This window comes from Rutidosis leptorrhynchoides, unplaced genomic scaffold (genome assembly GCF_046630445.1).
Source record: "Rutidosis leptorrhynchoides isolate AG116_Rl617_1_P2 unplaced genomic scaffold, CSIRO_AGI_Rlap_v1 contig380, whole genome shotgun sequence".
Lineage (NCBI taxonomy): Eukaryota > Viridiplantae > Streptophyta > Magnoliopsida > Asterales > Asteraceae > Rutidosis > Rutidosis leptorrhynchoides.
Window position 1 is genome coordinate 42,725 of NW_027266618.1, and position 11,690 is coordinate 54,414.

Consider the following 11,690-nt stretch of genomic DNA (forward strand, 5'->3'; position numbering starts at 1 on the left):
TATCATGTATAAAATACGATAGCAAAATAGATATAATAAATCATGCTATATAATATAAAGGCATACCTATTTGTATAAATAGTATTTTTATTCTAGATCAATGATATATATAGTTTTTCTGACCCTATGAAACTATCTATAAAAAATCATCTACATGGATACTACGACGCCACTCTCCTCTCTCGGCTACTAAGTCTTCTGTAATACCTAAAATTTCTAAATCTTTCCTAACCACCCTCTCTCACGTAAGTCTATGTCTCCCTCTCCCTGTCCTCTCTACATCTATTACCATGTCCTCAAATTTTCGAACGGGAGCTTTTCTAGGTCTACGCCTCACATGTCCAAACCATCTAAGTCTACCCTCTCTTATCTTCTCGTCTATAAGTGCAACTTTTAAGTCGCTCCTTATAGTCTCATTTCGAACTTTATCTCTTAGAGCGAGTCCACTTGTCTACCTCAACATCCGCATCTCAGCCACTTTAATTTTGTATTCTTGTTGCTTCTTTATCGGCCAACATTCGCTCCCATATAGAATGGTTGGTCTCACTGCAGTTCTATAAAACTTTCCCTTTAATGGACTTGACATATGTCGATCACACAAGATACCTGTTGCGCTTCTTCATTTTGCCCATTCTGCTTGTATACGATTGGTGACTTGTCAACCTCTCCATCTTCTTGTATGATAGACCCTAGATATCGGAACCTATCACATCTCGATACATCCACTCCTCCTAGCTGGATTGTACTAGACATTCTCCCTCCTCCACTGAAGTTGCAATGCATATATTCCGTCTTACTGCGACTCAACCTGAAACCTTTTGACTCTAAGGTCTCCCTCCACAACTCTAACTTCTCGTTTACTCCCTCTCTACTCTCGTCTATCAAAATGACATCATCCGTAAATAATATACATCATGGTATGTCATCATGGATGTGTCGAGTCAGAACATCCATCACTAAGGTGAAAAAATATGGACTTAGAGCTGAGCCTTGATGTACACCGACGGTGATCAGGAAATCAGGTTTGTCTCCTCCATTTGTCTTGATATTAGTCTGTACCCCTTCATACATATCCTAGATAAGGCTGATATATAGACGAGGTACCTCTTGTTTGGCTAAAGCACACCAAAGGATATTTCTAGAGACTCTATCATACGCCTTTTCTAGATCGATGAATTCCATGTGCAAATCTTTTTTATTGCTTCTATACTTCTCCATTAAGCCCCTTACAAGAAAGATTGCCTCCATGGTCAACTGTCCAGGCATGAAGCCAAATTGGTTCTCAGATATCGTAATATTAGCTCTCACTCTATGCTCAATGACCCGCTCCCATAGTTTCATAGTGTGACTAATAAGCTTAATACCTTGATAGTTAGCACAATCTTGAATGTCACCCTTATTTTTAAAAATTGGGACTAATGTGCTTTTTCTCCAAGCATTTGGCATTTTGCACGAGACTATTATCTTGTTAAATAATCTTGTTAGCCATTCAATACCTATATCTCCAAGACACTTCCACACCTCTATGGAGATATCATCTGGACCACAAGATTTTTCATTCTTCATCTTTCTTAAAACTTCCTTTACTTCAAGAAAAAGAATCCTCCTCATATAGCAAATCCTTCCACCCTCAACCATAGGAGGCTCCACGATTTGCTCCCTTTGAACTCCATTGAATATTTTTATCAAATAGTTTCTCCATCTCAACTTAATATCCACGTCAGACACCAACACCTTGTTCTCCTCGTCCTTTATACATCTTATCCGTTGATGTCTTTACTGCTCCTCCCTCTTCGTCGGACTATTTTGTATATCTCATTTTCTCCTTCTCTAGTGTCTAACTTTTCATACAAACCATCAAAAAACTTGTTCTTCATTTCTTTGATGGCCTTTTTCGCCTCTTTACTTGCCAATTTATACCTCTTATATGAAAAGGCATCTTGAGATTTAGACAAGTTTCGAAATAAAAGTCTCTTTTCTTTAATTTTCTTCTTCACCACATCATCCCACCACCAAGTTCCTCTAGGTGCTACTCCTTTCCGTTTAAAGACTCCTAGTGTAGAAGAGACTACTCTTTTGATGCAACTTTTCATGGCCTCCCACATGGTATTTACATCATCATCTAGACTCCAAATGCCCTCAACTGTCACCATCAAGTTTTTGAAGTCTTCTTGTTTTGTTCCTTTAAGGCTCCGCCATCAAATTTTGGGTTTCTCGACCCCATTCTTCTTAGGCTTCAATTGTCTAATCTTCAAGTCAAGCACCAACAACCAATGTTGTGTCGTAAGTGCTTCACCCGGTATTGTCTTGCAATCGTTACATTCTCGGCGATCCCTTTTTCGTACAAAGAAGAAGTCTATTTGACTAAGGTTCCTAACATTCTTAAATATGACCAAATGGGAGTCCCGTTTTTGGAAATAAGTGTTTGATAAAACCAAGCCATACGCCGATGCAAAGTCTAGGATTGATTCTCCCTCTCTGTTTCTACTATCATATCCATAGCCTTCATGTGCTTCTTCATATCCATCCATTTAGGTCCCTCCGATGATAACTTTCTTCTTAATTGGGATAGTTTGCATAATAGCATCCATCCTATCCCAAAACTCCTGCTTTACACTATCATCTATACCTACTTGAGGAGCATAAGCACTGATGACGGGCAACACATATTTTTCCATCATGACCCTAATACGGATCACTCGATCTTCGTATTTCTGGACCTCGACAACATCGTCTACTATGGATTTATCAACAACTATTCTTATTCCATTTCTATTCTTATCTTTCTCGGCATACCATAATTTGTATCTTATTTTACCCAACTTCCTACTCTTTTGACCGGTCCACTTCGTCTCTTAAAAATACAAGATATGCACTATTCTTCTCTCCATTATCAATATAAATTTTTATGACTTCCTTATAAGCGTACCCATATTCCAACTATCTATTCTCAATTTTCTATCTATCGTCTTTTTTTATTTTTTGGGACACCTGTTCTATGTTCTCTATCTACCCATATGTCTACCATTTACTACTAGTATGTACTCAATATGTACGTAATTCCAATTCTAAATAAAGTTATTTACTCGATATGTAAAAATATTATTGTAAACAGAATCTCTAATCTCTGCTAGCTTGATTCCGATTCTATTGTACGTAATTCCAGGAATAATGTCAGAGGATTAAATTGACCATTATTAGGAGTTTAAGGACTAAATTGTTAACCAAAAGCCGATTTTATTTATGAGATACCAAAAATCTTAGCCAGAATATTTGAGTGCCGTTCAAATGTTGCAGAGCTACTCTTCTTCTATACACACTCTCCTCCATCCATCTATCCTTCTTCATTCCCGCTCCAAACCCATTCTCTCTCCTCCCCTCCACCACCGTAGCAGACCCACCACTCCTCTTCTTTCTCTCTCTACCCATCTCCTCCGACCACCACCATGTCTGGCCCAAACAGAGGATTCGACCACCACCATCACCGTTCAAGTCCCTGAGGAAGAGGATGGTCCCATCGAGCTTCCCGAGACAAACACCCTCTTCGCCACCACGGATGACCCTTCACCGCTCCAAGTGGCCACCAGTGTTCTCCTCACCGGAGCCATTACGGTGTTTCTCTTCCGCTCTGTTAGACGCAGAGTTAAACGTTCCAGAGAATTGGTAATTACTAGTTCAAAGTTTGGATTTTTAGTTTGTGATTTATTTGGGTTTTGGATAATTGATGTGAGGTGTGATTTTACTTTCATTGGATTGTATGGTAATAATGGAAATGTAAGGGCTAATAGTTTTGGGTTTTGGATACTTTCATTGGATTGCCTTCCATCCAAAAGTATGGTTGGAGAAGCCGAAAGTATCTTCTTTCCCAACAAAGTTTCATACTTTCATTGGGAGGCCAACAATTTTATCAATTAACCAAAACAGAAACGTTAAATTTTAATTGTAGTAGAAACGTAAGGGCTTGAAGTTTTGAAGTGGCGGCGTTCCTGTGTTCGTCACTCGATTTTACGCTGCAAGCCAAAATCAAGCTGACTCTTTTTTGTTCACAAGTTTGCTCTTTTATGTGCTGCTATGGATATGTTTTGTTTTCAATGAGCTTGGTTGGTTTTATGGTTTAGAATGTTTATGTGAAATCCTGCTCTTTCATGTATCCAAGTTTGTTAAACTGTCCAAATATTTATTTGTTGTTGTATTATGGTTTTACTTTATAGTGTCTATTTGTTTCAGGGAAGTTGATTTTAATACTTATCGCATTTGTTAATGACCGGAACGTTTTAACTTTGCTGATGAGTAGACAATTATTATCCAGTGGGGTATCTATTCTGGTGTCCTTTTGATTGTGATTTGTTGTCTTGGTTTGCATTACTCTGTTGGAATTTTCCTTCAGAAATTCAGGTCTTCAGGAGTGAAGAAATCAATTAAGGAGGAGGCAATAGAAAGTTTGAAGGCCGTTAGCGCAGCTCCGATTGGATCCAAGGGGCCCCCTTCAGCATTACAAACTTTTTTAGGTGCAATAACAGCTGGTGTTATTGCTCTTATTCTTTACAAATTCACAATCACCATTGAGGCTGCTCTGAACCGTCAAACATTGTCTGATACTCTTTCGGTCTGTTCCTTACTCACACCTTTCACTATAGTTTTTACATGTTGCGAATGCAAGAAACATCAAATAGTTGATTTTTGTTTTCTTATTCCCTGTATTTATGCAAGAAACATTGAATAGTCGATGCTTGTTTTCCCATTTTATAGTTATCATACAATTCTTGAAAAGTATTTTGTTCATCTGCTTTTCAGGTTCGCCAAATATCAGTAACGATAAGGTAGGTACTCGTTCCTCCTCCTAGCTCATGTCTCCATGGAATGGATATCCAGTTAAGTCACCGTTGACAATCTTTTTCCCATTTGCAGGACCATCGTGAATGGGATATGCTACCTGGCAACTTTTGTTTTCGGTATCAACTCCGTTGGTTTATTTCTTCTCTCCGGCCAGCTTGCCTTGAACTCTTTGATGGGAGACTCTACTGATGAAGACATGCAAAATAAAGACAGGGAGCAATCATTGTCGTCAAATTCCGCTGCCGATGTTAGCGACAGTGACAGTACTAGAGATGGGGACCAAAGTTCAGAAGGTAAACAGCAATAGGAAGATCATCTTTTGCTCGCCAAGCAGATGACGATCGTAGAGATTCAAAAACAGCAATAGTGAATTGCGGCTGTTATTTCTTCCCTCTGTTCGAGCCATAATCCCTTGCTCTTTTTCTCTTCGGAAGTAAAAAATAATATAACATACCTTTTTGTGCAAGTTACGTACAATTTTGGAAATGATATTTATGAGTATATCTATAATGCGTGACTCTGTGTGTACTATAAGTGGAACGTATAATTGGACACGTTTAAGTATGAAGCAACGTACATAGCTTCCAAGGCAAGTCATAATTAAATTAATTACATTTTCTTTTAAACATGATTAATTGACCTAAACGAATAAGGAATGTTGGTAACCTATAGAATTTAGTGTGAATCATGGTAGGAGTAGGAATGTTGCCGGGCTTATAAATACAGCCTTCTGAACTCGATGAATTATATCACCAAACAATCTTAATTTGACTACTAGCTATTTCTCTAGCTTACAGACAATTCCCATCGATCTCCTTTTCTCTTCCGAAAAATCTTTCGTCTTCTTATTCACGCAAGCTCATATATGGCTGCTATCAAAGATTATAACAAGTTGTTTTTGGCTTTCATGATGATCGTATTCATCAAGGGTTCGGTCGCCACAAATCACATAGTTGGAGACTTAAACGGATGGTATCTTGTTCCCGAGTCGGACTATAAAGGATGGGATTTCAATCACATGGATGTAGATGGATGGAATACTTTTAATGAGGAGCTCTACAGAGATTGGGCTGGAAGCAACAATTTCCACATTGGCGACACCCTCCAGTTCGAGTATGACCCATGAAGACTTCGTAGGATGCAATCCCACATCTCCGATTGAAACGTACGCAACGGGAAACGACGAGGTTGTGCTTGATAGGGTTGGACACCATTATTTCATCTCCGGTAATCCTAGTCATTGTCAAGCCGGGCTCAGAGTTGACGTCTTTGTTGATCCGGCTGCTTATCCAATTCCTCCGGCAAGCTCACCTTAGGCATAAATTTTACAGTGTTGCCGCATGTATTTTGTTGTTCTAGCTATAGACTTTTGCAATTTTGTTTGGTTACTTGATCTTTTTAATCAATTCTAAAATGATTTCAGATATTTTGTGATTATTAAGATTATATTTGTCAAGTTTATGTACTTCCCGTTTTTGAATAGACGTCGTCTTTCATGTTTTTACACATAACAATATTAACAATCGTAAGTTTTACTAAAAATAATATTACCTTTTATTTAATTAATTCAACCAATATATGATATTCCATTTCCACTTAGTAGGGGATTAATTGGATAATTTATACTAAAGATTTTATTGAGAATTCAAAACGATAACTATTTAAAAAAAAAAAAAAAAAAAATCTCAAACACCACATCTACTCATATATGGAGATAGTAATTAGCTATTATTAAGATCAAATTTGTCAAGTTTATTATAATTAGCTCAAATCCAGTTTTAAAGTTCAAATATTTTCTTTATCCTTTTACGTATATGTCATTGTTGAAGATAGAGAGAACTACACAAAATCAAGGAGTGAAATTTAAGCTAAAAACCCTACCCTTTTTTTTTTTTGTAAAAGGAACTTGAAGAATGTTACAAGTGAAAAGGACTTTCTGAAACGGTTGTTCAACTGATCTTGAATCTTTCACAACTAACAGCAATACCAACAGTCTTGACTCTTGACCGATGGTAGGACATATCCAACTAACCGGATGAAAGACGTGAGCATAATCGTAAAAGAATAACAGTAAGATAAGCCTAACAATCTTTTCTATCAGCTAAAAATTAAGTAACGCAAAATCATAAATCCTACAAGAACAATCACCAAATTCACTGAATGGAAGTTGAAACATTTACAAACATGTAACAATACATAATTGAACAAAACTACTTGGAATTAACTTACGAGTACAGGTGACAAATATTATTTGTTCATCACATAATCAAACTAATCCAGCTGCTGGGCAGTGTGGCTGAAGAAGCTTCTTATTCTTCCAAAAGCAAGTCTCTGGAGCTGACCGTCTTGGCTCAGACTTGCACCTAGGGAGCACAAACATAGAAGCATTATTGGTTGCTGCCTTCGATGGCCGTGGAGCGACTGGGAAAGAGCAAGATGAGCGTCCTGGCTGGACATGTATGTTTCCACCACTGCAAACCCTAGTCTCCTTGGACACTTCCGTTGATAGCTTTGGCTCACGCATCATTAACAGCAAACAATCTGGCAATTCTGTAGATTTTGTCCTCTCCACGTTTAGTTTTGAACCATCATTCACAGAATTACAGTGGATTTCTGGTTCAGAGATTTCAACCTCTTCTTCAGAGTTCTCATTTCTCTCCTCCGTTTCCGCAACAGCTTCTTCTAACGTCTCGTCCAAGACTTGTTCATTTTCTAACTCACACCCGTCTACACGCACTTGATCAGATTCATCTTCTGCTTCAATGGACACTAACGAGGAACTGCGCAGACCGCCTACATCGAACCCTAATTCTAATTCCCGTTGCTCTCCAAGTGCCACATCCCCATTAAACTCATTTTCAAGCTCACTCTCTAGGTTTTCAGAGTTTTCTACAAGATCAACCAAAAACGCATTAAACTCATTTTCAAGCTCACTCTCTAGGTTTCCAGAGTTTTCTACTAGATCAACAAAAACATCTACTTCAATCTCTTCCTCAAAGTGACCGTTATCGACCACCTCATCAGACTCTTTCACTTCTACTGCTGCAAATCCATCGTCTTCTACAGCTATTGACTCAGTAACCTCGGGACAAAAACCATCTTCCATTGTTGCAGCACTAAATTCTTCATGAACTCCCTCTACATTCTCAGTGTGTCCCTCTTCAATACTGTTTTCACAAGAATACGAGTTTTCGACAAATTCTTTCACTTCCATAAAGATGTCAACTTTCCTAGGCTCTTCTTCTACTTCTTCACTAGTAGCTTTGGTTTTCAGATTTCTCTTTTCTCCTTCAAACTCTTCTTCTTCGTCTTCGGGAAGAGCAGGAGACTCCCAAACCTTATTAGCCAGAGCAGCAACCTTAACAGGATCAGATCTACACCTCATTAACAAAAGAGCATTCTTTGGTGGTATCAGCATACCATTATCCCTATTATCATCACCTCTAATTTCCTCTGTAAAATTACATTCTTTAACAAAACTTTCAATATCAAGCCCTTCAAAAACATGTCTCCTCCTCACATTATCTTCAAACCTCTCATCTTCTCCGACCACCAACTCTGTCTCCGCCGCCGCCGCAGCAAGCCACCTCTCAACTCCACCGTCGGATCCATTCACTTTGTTCCCATCCTCCCTCTCACTAGCCATACATAATGACTTACAAGGCAAAAAACAGCTAAATTCAGCTCCAAGCCCACGGAGAGCTTCACAAATAGTGACAGGAAAATGAACCCATCTCTGGTTCCTATCAAATTGTGAATCGGGTAGCTCTAAATTACCAGAATCTAATTTTCTGAAACTAACCTTTCTGGTTTTGGATCTGAAAGTTCTGTTTTTTATGGCTTTCACTCGAACTTGGCCGATACAGGTAACTTTTGGAGAAGACGGCTCAGGGTTTTCGAAACCAGAACCTCTCTTCTTGGCAGAATTAGGGAACATTGGAGACCCTTTAACGCTGCCATTGGTTCTTAATTTCCTGCTGAGAGAAGTAGAGAGAGAGATTTGTGGACGCCCCGGGCTAAGCATTGATTTTGAAGAGATCCTCATGGAGGAAAGGATCAAGTTCAAATGAAGCAATGACGAGCTCACTCCTTGTTCATACTTGTGTGTGTGTGTGTGAGAGAGAGAGAGAGAGAGAGAGAGAGAGAGAGTTTTGCAGGTTAATGGATTGATTGAGGAGATGGATGGATGAATAATACTATGCTTTTTTGTCTGTAGCTAACTCATGAGTGAGTGACAAGACAGTGTGGTCTTGGTCTTGTTCAACAAAGAACTCATTTCATTTATGGGGATAACTATTCCTAATTAAGTTAGTGTCCTTCAACTTTATAAATGTTTTCATCAAACTCCTTATACTCCTACTTGATTCAGTTATCTCCTTAAGGAAAGAGAAAATCTTTAAGTTATTATTGGGGTTGAGTCAAACCAATAAATAATTGGGTTATTCAAAGAAGAGAAAAAGGCAATGAACGTGGCCAGATCATTGAATCTCTACACTAGCTTATGGCATTGAATAGAATAGAATAGGATAGGAAGAACAAGCAAGATGAGGAGAGCAACGGAGCATGTCCTTAACCCAAAAAAGAATATCTATGTATGGGATGGGGGAATGAATGGATGTTTTCTTGTTTTGGAAATATCAAAATCGACATGATGTCTTTTTGGCCGTTACACAAACATATTAGGTCCAGTCATGGAGGGTAGTTCAAGAAAGACTATTTGGTTACATATGGAAGAGAAGAGGATATGTCTATAATTACTTCCATCAGTCCATGTGATTTGCTCCCACGCTCTACTGTACAATACATAGATTACAGCAGATAAAGTTCACTTACTTCCCAATTAGCCAATGTGACCGTTCATGATTAAACTAATGTGGGAATTGGAAACACACTTTGAGTCAAGGATTGGGTTTGACCAGAAGCAGACAAAACCAGTATTTAGAACAGGTCGCTGTTTACGTATTTAAGATGAGTAAATGCTTTTGCAGGATGAGAAGCTCATACATGTGTGTGTCTTGGCTTGACTGGGTGGTCCATTCCATACTTTGGGACCACAACCACCCACGAAGAATGGAGTGAAAAGTTTTTAGGAAGGAGAGGAGGTCGACCTTTGACCCTTTTTTAGACCTAGGCTAGATTTGACGGTCCGATAATCTACCCTAACCAATGGAGCTAACATGTTCCTGCTGAAAAACAATATGCAAATTGCTTTGTTGACAAACTCTATTACACTACTAGTAACAACATAAATGAGCTTCAAAGACTTAAAAAAAATCCGAATTTTAGAAGTAAACAGCCAGGTTTGGATTGAATTGAGGGTTTGAAGCAAAGAAATAAATAGATAAGGAAAAGGTTTGAACAACATTATCAACCAGTTTCTTGCTCGAACTCTTCACCTTCAGATTCCTCTGCATTATCAACATCATCGTCATCTGCGTCATTATCATAGTCTTCTTTATCATTATCCACAGTCGTCTTCCCGATGATAATCATGTTGGTATGGCTCTTTCTGATTTCATTGCACTGCAAAAACAAAGTGTAGATAGATTTTAGATGAATGGTATTGGCTTGTGCCTGTAACTGTAGGTGCGTTCAAACTAAGATACTGCACTTGTAAAAGACAGCATCTGCAAAAAAAAACATAGCACAAGTTATAGTTGGGAAAGCTGCCATCTGTTGTAGAGAAAAATGAATGGTTTGCAAAATTTCTCTTTTCTTTTTCCTACGGCATAAACACTCACGCAGAGAGATATCAGACATATTACTTAAAGTTCACAATACTAGACTGGGGATGAGCCGTTGGGGGCGGCCAACTAACACTCCGGTAATACCCACAGAGACAAAAAGAACACTAACCTAGCATTGAGCAGAAAAGTACACTAGAGTGGCGTTAAAAGCCTTGTAATAGTGCCTCAGTCTCACGAAATTTGAACAGAAACATGGGAAAAATCTCAAGTTCCGACCAGATAATTATCAAGCAGTTTTTCCTTTGAGATGCAAGAGCAAAAAAAGCTGCCAATTCCCCCAAATTCAGAAATCCAAAAGGCCAACATATATTTGAAAGTTCTTTAACCATAATCACTTTGCATTGGAAAAGAAACGGCTCCCAATTGTTCAATGCAATCATATACACAATGGTTATAATAATATACTATAGCCCTTCACTGTATGCGTTGAAATGAATGATAACGAGACATAGGTTGTCACCATAAACACAATCAAACCAACACATTTCACAATCAAGGTCGGAGCGAAGAAGTTAAAAGATCGAAAACGCGAATCAAGGGTTTTCAAAAAAGAAGTAACCTTTTCTTCGAACTCGGATTCTTCCATGGCGAGGAGGAGCTCTTCGCTATGGGGTTGTGGCCATTGAGTCGGGAGCAATAGCGATGTCGGAATCGTCTTCGTCGACCTCGGGAACTGTGTCATAAACGCAGGGAACTGTAACATATCTCCTCCTCCTCTTCTTCTTCTTCTCCTCCTCCTCCTCAGCTTTTCAAAAGCAAAATCTCGTCGCTGGGAATGAATTGTGGTGTGTGTGAGAGTGTATGTGACAACGGAGGAAATGTTGTAAATTCTGATTTCTGAGTGACTAGATTGTACAATATTATAATCCTTACCTTTTCAATTATTTGACTCGACTTGATCCAACTGAACCAATCGAACTGAATCAGTTATAATCTCATTATTAGATCGGGATTTTAACAACTCGATTAAACTTTTTTAGGTACAATGGCAAAATGGACGAACCTTTTTTATTTTTAATTTTATAATTACTAAAAACTGACAGAAATCAATAGATCGATTTCAATTTACTTGATGAAAATCACTTTCATCGGTCCAGGCAAGAACCC

General features: G+C 38.5%; 7 protein-coding genes across 7 annotated transcripts; 2 read left to right on the top strand and 5 right to left on the bottom strand.

The window, feature by feature from the left end:
- Nucleotides 1–1,760: 1,760 nt before the first annotated feature.
- On the bottom strand, nt 1,761–2,153 carry LOC139883305 (uncharacterized). The gene has a single exon (XM_071867500.1). The coding sequence runs from the start codon at nt 2,151–2,153 to the stop codon at nt 1,761–1,763; it is 393 nt and encodes a 130-aa protein (XP_071723601.1).
- A 45-nt stretch (nt 2,154–2,198) lies between these two features.
- Nucleotides 2,199–2,531, bottom strand: LOC139883306 (uncharacterized). The gene has a single exon (XM_071867501.1). It carries the CDS (start codon nt 2,529–2,531, stop codon nt 2,199–2,201), a length of 333 nt encoding a protein of 110 aa, XP_071723602.1.
- Nucleotides 2,532–3,028, bottom strand: LOC139883307 (uncharacterized). Its single transcript, XM_071867502.1, has 2 exons — nt 2,992–3,028; nt 2,532–2,854 (listed from the first exon to the last, which is right to left on the bottom strand). The coding sequence occupies exons 1-2, from the start codon at nt 3,026–3,028 to the stop codon at nt 2,532–2,534; spliced, it is 360 nt and encodes a 119-aa protein (XP_071723603.1).
- A 260-nt stretch (nt 3,029–3,288) lies between these two features.
- On the top strand, nt 3,289–5,143 carry LOC139883308 (uncharacterized). Its single transcript, XM_071867503.1, has 4 exons — nt 3,289–3,663; nt 4,388–4,606; nt 4,795–4,820; nt 4,909–5,143. Exons 1-4 carry the CDS (start codon nt 3,289–3,291, stop codon nt 5,141–5,143), a joined length of 855 nt encoding a protein of 284 aa, XP_071723604.1.
- Nucleotides 5,144–5,701: 558 nt separating this feature from the next.
- On the top strand, nt 5,702–6,152 carry LOC139883311 (early nodulin-like protein 14). The gene is made up of 2 exons (XM_071867505.1): nt 5,702–5,808; nt 5,891–6,152. Exons 1-2 carry the CDS (start codon nt 5,702–5,704, stop codon nt 6,150–6,152), a joined length of 369 nt encoding a protein of 122 aa, XP_071723606.1.
- A 950-nt stretch (nt 6,153–7,102) lies between these two features.
- Nucleotides 7,103–8,881, bottom strand: LOC139883312 (uncharacterized). The gene has a single exon (XM_071867506.1). The coding sequence runs from the start codon at nt 8,879–8,881 to the stop codon at nt 7,103–7,105; it is 1,779 nt and encodes a 592-aa protein (XP_071723607.1).
- Nucleotides 8,882–10,203: 1,322 nt separating this feature from the next.
- LOC139883298 (uncharacterized) lies at nt 10,204–11,286 on the bottom strand. Its single transcript, XM_071867493.1, has 2 exons — nt 11,143–11,286; nt 10,204–10,359 (listed from the first exon to the last, which is right to left on the bottom strand). The coding sequence occupies exons 1-2, from the start codon at nt 11,284–11,286 to the stop codon at nt 10,204–10,206; spliced, it is 300 nt and encodes a 99-aa protein (XP_071723594.1).
- Nucleotides 11,287–11,690: the final 404 nt, after the last annotated feature.